The following is a 9,195-nucleotide window of genomic DNA, read 5'->3' as shown; positions in this document are numbered from 1 at the left end:
TAAAGCAGTAACCAGCTCCATGGCAATTTATCCAATGCAGCATGATAAATTGCCAAAGGGAGTGTTAGAAGAAATGGAAAGAGCGCAGAGGAGATTTATATGGGGGGAAGAAGGAAACAAACACACATGGCATGCAATTGGATGGGAGACGCTGTGTAGAGAGAAAACACAAGGAGGGTTGGGAATTAAATCAATGATAGGAATGAACGATGCCTTCATACATAAGCTGTTATGGCGTTATAACACCGAACCTAACGCTCTGTGGGTTAAGGTGTTAAAAGGAAAATATGGAAGAGGGTCAATCTTTAGGGAAAGGCTGTCTTCAAAGAACACAGATTCTAGGCTCTGGAAGGAAATGACCAGAGCGTGGGATGGCTTTGAAAGAAATGTTCTTGAGACCAGAAGTCCGAATCAGCAAGGAATAAAAGATCTGAAATGGAGGTTAACAAGCAATGGTGCTTTCTCCACTTCGAGTGCGTATCAAAATCTCCAAGGTACGCAACACTCGGCATATGGAAGACATTGGAAGATGATATGGAAGTTGAAAGTTCCTGAGAGGGCCCGAGTCTTCATCTGGAGAGTCCTTCACCAAAAGCTCCCCACGAAAGGCCTCACAAATAAATGGAACGGTAGCCAAGGATGGTGTGAGATATGTAACCAGGCAAAGGAGGACCACCAGCATGCCCTCAGAGACTGCTGCTACGCCGCTTCTATCTGGAGGAAATTAATACCGTGGCAGGCAAGAACTAAGTTCTTCAGACAAGGTTGGAGGGACTGGGTAACAGGGAATATCCTGGAAAGGAGACAGGTTTCAGATAATTACAACTGGAACGAGTTATTTGTAATGGGCGTATGGCAAATATGGAACTGGAGGAATCTACTGCTACACGACGAGGAGTTTGAGCTCCCTCTGAACCCAGAAAGAGTTATACACAATTTACTGCAAAACTATCATCACAAGTGGGGGGAGGCACTGATAGAGAGTCTGAAAGAGAAAGATAGGAATATCAAATGGAAAGTACCTGAAAAGGGGTGGTGTAAGTTAAACACAGATGCAACTGGACCAGAGCAGGGCATGAACGGATGTGGTGGAGTAATAAGAGGGGATTCTGGAGAATGGCTGGGGGGCTTTACGATGAAAATCAGACAAACAAGCATAACCAACGATGAAGCTAAAAGTTTACTGGTAGGACTGCAGGAATGTTGGAGACTGGGATTTAAGAAAGTTGAAGTGGAATGTGATGCCATTCAGGTAGTAGAGGCTTTAAATGATGATAAACCTTGCAACGAAAATATACGCATATTTGCTGGGATCCGAAGTATGATCCAAAAAGATTGGCATGTGAAAATTAAACATGTCTACAGAGAAGGGAACAGTTGTGCGGATCGATTGGCAATGCTTAGTCTCGAACAAGATGAACAGTGGATCCGATGGTCTTCCCCCCCAAGTACGCTGGAGAGAATTCTCAGAGAAGAAGCTACTGGGTCCATGTAGCTTTCGCCTTTTGTTAGTTTTATTTTTTTTGTCTTGGGCTTAGGCCCCTTCCTTCACCCAAAAAAAAAAAAAGCTTCTGATTAAGGGCGGTTTTGGGTTTTCAGTGAAAGCTCTTATCCACCTGAAGATTTTAAGAGGGAGTGCACAGTATTTTCTGATAGTATTTATAAAGTATTCCTAATATGTTTTACACAGATAAAAAAAAAACTTTAAACGTCGTTAACTCTCATTTAAAATTTAATAACTTTTAAACTTTATCCCTATTTAATATACATTATACCTTATATGATCAAAGTCAATACAATAATAAATGAAGGGTAAAATTGTAAATCCATACAAAAAATTTCTCTTAAAAAAATATCTTTCCGTAAATAAGATAATAGGAGTAATTCATAATCCGACTATAAAGAAAATTCAAGAAAATGTGTTCGATATACACCGCAGAGAGGAACGACAACGACCGCTCTGTCGTTTACCGGGCGGGAGATGCGTCTGGGCAAGATGGATGAATTGTAACTGAACATGATTCCAGATTGATGAGTAGATGACCCTCTGACGCGACCAGAGACAAAAATCGTAATTGTTTTGACTGGAATCTATAAAACCCGGGATAAATCATCCCCGGTTTTCCCCCTTCTTACTTTATCTGGAATAAATATCAATGGAAAGTACCCGATGGCAAATTGATTGATCGTAATAGAGTCAGAGCCGTGTAATTAGTATGTTAATATGTGAATAGTTAAGATTGAAAACGACCGTTTTCGTTCTTAATTAATATGGGAACCATTCTCATTGATTGGATCTTTTTAATGTCCATGTCAATTTTATCGCAAGAGTCCAGTTTAGATTTTTAACTTTATATAACTTTATACAGGGCTGTGTCATGAAAAGAATTGCCTCTGCTTCCACAGCCGCAAGCTTCATTGAACGGAAGTCTATCTTTTTAGTTCTGCCGCTTTTTGCCATTTATCCCATCGCAGGGATCAGCCAGCTACATATTACATACTCAAGCTGAGATGGGAATCAGGGAGGACATCGAGGGTGGGGTGCAGCAGAAAATTACAGATCCACTGATCAGGGAATCGAAGGCCGTGGCTACTGACGAGAGGAGCGATACTGCGCTTACAAGCACTGGACAGCCATGGATGGTGTACTTGGGTACCGTTGTCGCAGTCTGTGGATCCTACGAATTTGGAGCTTGTGTAACTGCTTACCATTCAACTGAGTTCTCCCCACAAATACAGAAGAAAAATATTTAAACAGAAATTGAGTACTAATTTTTGGCACGTATTGCACTGATATATCATTGTTTGTATGTTTGCAGGCCGGTTATTCATCGCCTGTTCAAGATGAGATCATAGAGGATCTCAATCTGTCTTTGGCAGAGGTAAGCCGCCATTAAGTTGAGGGTGAGGATGAGCAGAGAGAAACTGCAAGCTTTGTCTGAATTGGAACAATGTCACTTACACTAAAGTTTTGAAGCGAAGCTAAATTCTTTAGTTGCTACCCCATAATAAGTTGCTCGTCACCACCAGTTCAGTGCCTGCGATTCCAGTGCTGGAGGTGTTCTAACTCTGCTTTTCGGGCATTGATTGGTTGCAGTATTCACTGTTCGGATCCATATTGACTTTCGGCGCCATGATTGGTGCAGTTACTAGTGGGCCCATTGCTGATTTTATTGGACGTAAAGGGGTGAGTGCATTGATACTTCTCGGAGTTAATTGCTGCTGTAATTACATTTAGTTGCATTTATCTGGAACCCTATGAAACGAGATTAAAGTAAAACGTTGAATATATGCAGGCAATGAGAACGTCGAGTGCATTCTGTATTGCGGGGTGGCTTGCTATTTACTTCTCTGAGGTTCTTAGGGCCGATACTCTTTATTCTTTCACCTGAAATAATTCTCTAATTTATGGCGTAATACCTCCTGTCTCTCTTCCTCAACATAGGGGACATGGCCACTGGACATCGGGAGGCTCGCAACAGGATATGGAATGGGAGTATTTTCCTATGTGGTATATTTCAGTTTTATTTAATGAAACAAATCAGAGAATGTCATAAGACTACGAAGCCTATACTTTTGTCTCTAAAAGACTAACCAGGTCATTGATGACAATAAGGTACCAGTCTTCATAGCAGAAATTGCTCCGAAAGAACTCCGAGGAAGGCTCACTACTCTAAATCAGGTAGTTTTTTTTTTTGAAAAGGGGGACATCATAGTAACTTCCTGGATCATGGGAACCATATCAACAGTTGAAATATCTGAAGTAGCTAAAAAAAGCAGTATTTAACACGAAAAATCTTGTATTTCTTTGTTGCTGCAGTTCATGATTGTCACAGCGGTATCTGTGTCGTTTATTATCGGAACAGTAATTTCATGGAGGGCTTTGGCATTAACTGGTGAAATTTCTGCTCAGTCTTACAACGAGAAAAATGGAAAAGAAACTATACTTGCAAAGTTGAATTTCCAACTAAATGACCTAAGGACTCACTAGGGAAGTGACTGCAGGCCTTATTCCCTGTGCTATACTGCTTTTTGGTCTCTTCTTTATTCCGGAGTCTCCCAGATGGCTGGTAAGGAAGGGATTTATTGATCCATGATAGTAGAACGAGGTCTCATTTACATAGATCCATAACATAGAATATACAAAATGATGATTGCAGGCCAGGAAAGGAAGAGAAAATGATTTTGTGTCCGCACTGAAAAAATTTCGTGGCAAGGATGCTGACATATCTGAAGAGGCAGAAGAAATTCAGGTTTCGATATCCTAATATGATATTGTGTGATTGTGTTGTTAATCAAAATGTCAAAGACACGAGGCATTTTAAAAAATAGCGTGATTAAGCGGTCGTTTATGTCTCCGGAATTCACAGGATTACATAACAACTCTAGATCGACTCCCAAAACCCAGGCTGCTGGAATTGTTTCAGAGTAGATACTTGCGTTCGGTCACTGTAATTATGCCTTTCCTTAATCTAATTTATGATTATAAATGTGGAATACTGCTGTCATATAATTTCACTTTCCTAGAAAGTGAACAAAAATTACTTCATAACTAATGACCAGATAGGAATCGGTCTAATGGTCTGCCAACAATTCGGGGGAATCAATGGAGTTTGCTTTTATGTCAGCCGTATTTTTGAATTGGCAGGTATGGTTTGGTTTGCTGTAATTGTTCTTCTGCATCCTGTGTCTCTTTCTCCGCACAACATATCCTTCGGCATACAATTAACCTAAGTTTCCCGCACTCATCACCCTCTGCTGTGAAAACATGTCAGATAACCGATGCTTCATGCAAATTCATATTTTAATTTTGTTTCGGTTTTGATATCTGTGGATCATGCAATTATGTGGCAGGATTTTCTTCTAGCATTGGGTCTATAATATATGCTGTTCTTCAGGTTATAATTCTAACTTCACTAATTTGGACGATCTTTTATGATTATGTTTCCTGTACACAAATTCATTCAAAGTTTTGTTTTGCAGATTGTGGTCACTGGCATCGGAGCAGCCTTGATAGATAAGACTGGAAGGAAGCCCTTGTTACTGGTAAATTCCACTGCATAATATTTCACCTTTAAATTGCTTGTTTCTCATCAATGTCGTTCTTAATTTGTGGTTTGTTTAGGTTTCTGGATCAGGACTGGTCGCAGGTTGTATAATCACTGCAATGGCATTCTATTTTAAGGTAGATTCTTAACTGAGAAGAGAGAGACCTGACAGCTTTGAGTTTCAAGTCCTGATTTTTATGTGAGAGATATGATTGCATGACTCAGGTTCATGATGTGTTCCTTGACACAGTCCCGGCACTTGCTGTGACGGGCATACTGGTTTGATCATCTACTCTTCCTTTAATTACACAATTTACTCCATTGCACATAATGTGATACTTAACTCTTTCTGACGAAACCATTACATTATTACAGGTTTATATAGCATCATTTTCTGTGGGAATGGGAGCAATTCCTTGGGTTATAATGTCAGAGGTAGGCATCTATTTTTCTTGTTCATGTTTTTTGGTGACAAGTAATTTCTTGACAAAGAGAGAGCAGAATGATAACTAAAAATTGCTTTTCTGTTGCAGATATTTCCTATTAACATCAAAGGGCAGGCGGGAAGCCTAGCAACATTAACGAACTGGTTTGGTGCATGGTTATGTTCTTACAGTTTCAACTTTCTGATGAGTTGGAGCTCCTATGGTACACGCTAGTTATACTTTTCATATTCATATGTCATTTAGAGGATTAATGATTAGCATCATTATATGATAAAAGTTTCCTAGTCGAGCTTATAAAAAAGTAGAGGACTACCGGTTTTATATAGAGCTGTAAAATTCACAAGTGTGCATGGCATTCCAGGTACCTTTGTCCTCTATGCGGCAATCAATGCACTGGCTGTGTTATTTATAGTTGTAGTAGTGCCCGAAACTAAAGGGAAAAGCCTGGAACAATTACAAGCAGCCATCAACAACTAGGTAAGTTTCTTGCAGTCAAAGGTATCAGCGGAACGAGACACTTTATCTGACGGAGTTGAAGAAAGAATGAGAATTCCTATTATGTGTCTGCCTCTATATTCACATAACCAACCCCCCCGGGGGGCCAAAAAAAAAAAACATTATGGTGTCAAAAAGCTAAGGCTTTTTAAGATTTTATGTAAGTTTTATTTAGACACCGGGGAGCTCCAAGACGATCATATTTAATAATTTAAAGAACTGGCTCAAGGAGAACGTTAAGCAACCTCATGCAGGTACACATATACCTCCAGACAACTTAATCTTTCTATTAACGGTCTTCAGTATTCTAAAAGCAACTAAGCACCTTTGTACATTATGTCACTAAATGTGATCAGATCGATGTCATCATTTACACAAATTAATTGAATTTCATATGGGATGGGCCTGGATGATGTGGCAGTAGTCCAGTCCATTCATTAGTTATCAGCCATCCAAAGATACAGTCACAAGGGCAAAACTTTCCAAGAGTTTGGCAACTTCCCGATTTCGAATAATCTTGGGTGGTTTATATTGACTAGCTGATGCTCCGTTCTTAATAGCTACTTCTGATAACCTGTCAAAAGCTCCAGGCCTTAGGATTAAAATCAACAATGGTCCTACCTCCCCTTTATCCCTCTGCACGCTGTACATAGCTCCCAAGCCCCTCTCGAGAGAAGAACTGCACCTTTGAAAAGCTGCAACTGATTCTTTCCATTTTTCCTGCGGAGTTGTTTTCGTATGGCCCTCTTTAACTTCTACAAACAGCTTCAACTGCTTTGGCTTCAACTCGTCATCCGAGAAACTTGAAAATTCAACAATCTCTATACCCACAGCAGTTCTGAGCGCAAGTTGAAAGTTTTCAACTGCGGAGATTAAGTCTTTCTCAGTCACAATCTCAGAATGAGTTTTAGGTGCTCTCATCACAAATTCCACAAGCGGAGATGAGTTATGGAAACCAACAACTCTCACTATATCACCCAAACGATAGCGGTATAATCCTTTGTACGTAGTAGCAACAACTTCATACATCTTCCCTAACTCTACATCACTAAAGTCCACAGTTTCTTCACAATAATCGTCACCCTGATTCATGTTGAATGGAAGAAACTCAAAGTAGGCAGCTGTTGGAAGCATTACATATTTGGTTGTTTCAGGCGCTTGTTTTATGTCCAAATTAATACCCACGCAGCATTCTGAAGCTAAGTAATCTCCTCCTAAAATAGGGACCTCTCCTGCATAGCACTTAAGCTTTGGGTAGTACTGCTTCATGCAGCCGGTGGTAACACACTTAATATAGCGTGCGTTAGGCCATAACCTACTTACAATCCCATCCCAGTCATTTCCTTCACAAGCCAACCTCACTCTCCTTGACAACTCTGGTTGAGGCCCGTCAAGAATTTTTCTAACCGATTCCTTCATTGACACTTCTAAAATTTCGTCACTTGCTAAACCACGGTCAAGATCAGCACAGAGCTGCTCCCATTTAGACTCCAGGAGATTAAAGGCTCTAATCAAGCCTGCGGCATATGGAGCTGCGATCGCATCTATAACATTGAAGTTCCTGAGGCCACAAAGAAGGTGGCAATACATTTGATGCTCAGCATTAGATCCAAGAATGACTTCTAGAGGACTAGAGAAGGAAGCGAATTGTTGAGAGGTAGCTCCACCACGTTGCAAAGGGAAGGAAGAAGCAGCCATAACTTTCAAGCCACTTTTAGTCCTAGTAATACTGTCGGCGTAGAGAAACAATAGGATCTTGTTGACCGTAGGCCTTGGACGAAACAGCCTATATGCAGATTTAAAAACTCGTCATACTAAACAAATATAAATCCTTCAAATCCTAGTCAAATTTGAATATGATTTGATGGTTAATCTACCTCTGTAGGATGGATACGCTTCCTCGGTGAGCAATAAAGGAGGCGGCTTTAGAAATGTTTGAATCAAAGTGAGGGATCAGTTTTGGCTTCAAGGAACTTGTTCCGGAGCTGAGAACGCATAATTCATATTTAAGATCAGTATCCTCAGCGGAGGAACTTTGGTCAGAAGTTCCTGTTTCTGGTCGGCCAATAAGAGCAGCGAAGAGAAACCATAATACTACCTCCGGTGTATCTAATAATTTGTGGTTCAAATTGAACTACAGACTAGATCTGGAGCGGGGGTAGTAGAACCATAGTACTATTCCCAAATCATCTGTTTTTTCTTTTCAAAAAAAGGCAATAATAACAACAAAAAGTCGGCAATCGCGATACTGATTTCAAATTTGCAACGACGTTTCTTCCCATCCTCAACCAAAACAGACTTTCATTCCCGTGAAAGGATACCATAGTATTAGCAAAATGAAGTAAAACAAAATATGACAATTGGAATTTTCATGAGATTAGAGCCATAAGAAGATGCCTACCTGTAGAAGAAACAGAGAAGAGGATCAACAGAGAGGAGAGGCGCATCACGATCATTCATTCCATCAGCCAGTTGGTTGATATAATCAACATAATCATCGTAGCAAGACAAGGGGACGCATCGTCTGAAAGTTTCAGCGTCGACCGGCGCATCATAGCCTCGGAGGTAGGGCTGAAGATAGAGTACGCTGCCGTTGTGATCAAGGATGGAGCGGAGAGTCTGCAATTGGTGAAGCTGGGCATTTTGGGTGAAGTCCTGTAGCTTCTGTATAAGTTCCTCGTCTGTCATATTGAGGTGGCGAACGGAGGGACGAGGTGTCCGATACGAGAAGCGTAGTATCAAGATCAATGCCGGTCTCGCGGATGTTGCGTGGCGCGATGTGGAAATCACAAAATTTTACATAACATGAAGTCGGTATAAAATAAGTACAGGAGAGAAGTTTTATTACGTGAAACGTACTTGACCAGAAGTCAAAGTCAGGGCGCTTTTAGGACGCGGTCTCTATTTATTTATTCACTTTAACAATTTGAGCCCTCGCCCCCACGCCACACCCGCCCCCGCACATCCACTCACTTTAATCACTGTAGGTATAGAACCCAAAAGCTGAGATCAGGTGTGGGACGCCGATGGTTTTGACTTGTCTCTCCCTCCGCTCGCTCTCTCTCTCTCTCTCTCTCTCTCTCTTAACTGGCTAAAAGGATTGTCCATTATTCAATTCATCCTCTATGTTTTTTATCCGCTTTTATTATTATTTTTAGAGCAGATATAATTTATTAAAAGTCGTTTTAATTTTTTAATGGATAATA

At 40.6% G+C, this 9,195-nt stretch overlaps 2 protein-coding genes across 4 annotated transcripts; one reads left to right on the top strand and one right to left on the bottom strand.

The window, feature by feature from the left end:
- The first annotated feature begins 2,493 nt into the window (after positions 1-2,493).
- On the top strand, positions 2,494-6,233 carry LOC114759268 (sugar transporter ERD6-like 7). 2 transcript variants are annotated; one of them, XM_028948424.1, is made up of 18 exons: positions 2,494-2,697; positions 2,820-2,882; positions 3,098-3,187; positions 3,297-3,356; positions 3,446-3,511; positions 3,617-3,682; positions 3,821-3,896; positions 4,006-4,070; positions 4,161-4,253; positions 4,371-4,451; positions 4,564-4,648; positions 4,855-4,898; positions 4,984-5,046; positions 5,126-5,185; positions 5,274-5,327; positions 5,424-5,483; positions 5,582-5,696; positions 5,856-6,233. In XM_028948424.1, the coding sequence occupies exons 1-18, from the start codon at positions 2,512-2,514 to the stop codon at positions 5,969-5,971; spliced, it is 1,443 nt and encodes a 480-aa protein (XP_028804257.1). In that variant the 5' UTR covers positions 2,494-2,511; the 3' UTR covers positions 5,972-6,233. The 2 variants fall into 2 exon arrangements, 1 of the variants encoding a protein (XP_028804257.1); XR_003741897.1 differs by lacking the exon at positions 5,856-6,233 and having other exon boundaries at positions 5,299-5,327; positions 5,582-5,645.
- A 23-nt stretch (positions 6,234-6,256) lies between these two features.
- LOC114759267 (probable indole-3-acetic acid-amido synthetase GH3.6) lies at positions 6,257-8,690 on the bottom strand. 2 transcript variants are annotated; one of them, XM_028948422.1, is made up of 3 exons: positions 8,391-8,690; positions 7,867-7,974; positions 6,257-7,775 (listed from the first exon to the last, which is right to left on the bottom strand). In XM_028948422.1, exons 1-3 carry the CDS (start codon positions 8,675-8,677, stop codon positions 6,434-6,436), a joined length of 1,737 nt encoding a protein of 578 aa, XP_028804255.1. In that variant the 5' UTR covers positions 8,678-8,690; the 3' UTR covers positions 6,257-6,433. The 2 variants fall into 2 exon arrangements, with proteins under 2 accessions (XP_028804255.1, XP_028804256.1); XM_028948423.1 differs by having other exon boundaries at positions 7,867-8,044; positions 8,391-8,470.
- Between the last annotated feature and the right edge of the window lie 505 nt (positions 8,691-9,195).

The sequence above is a fragment of the Neltuma alba genome, unplaced genomic scaffold (genome assembly GCF_004799145.2).
Source record: "Neltuma alba isolate B1F8T4 unplaced genomic scaffold, ASM479914v2 tig00010802_pilon, whole genome shotgun sequence".
Classification (NCBI taxonomy): domain Eukaryota; kingdom Viridiplantae; phylum Streptophyta; class Magnoliopsida; order Fabales; family Fabaceae; genus Neltuma; species Neltuma alba.
The sequence above is the reverse complement of the archived record's forward strand: the minus strand, read 5'-3'. Positions and strand labels throughout refer to the sequence as shown.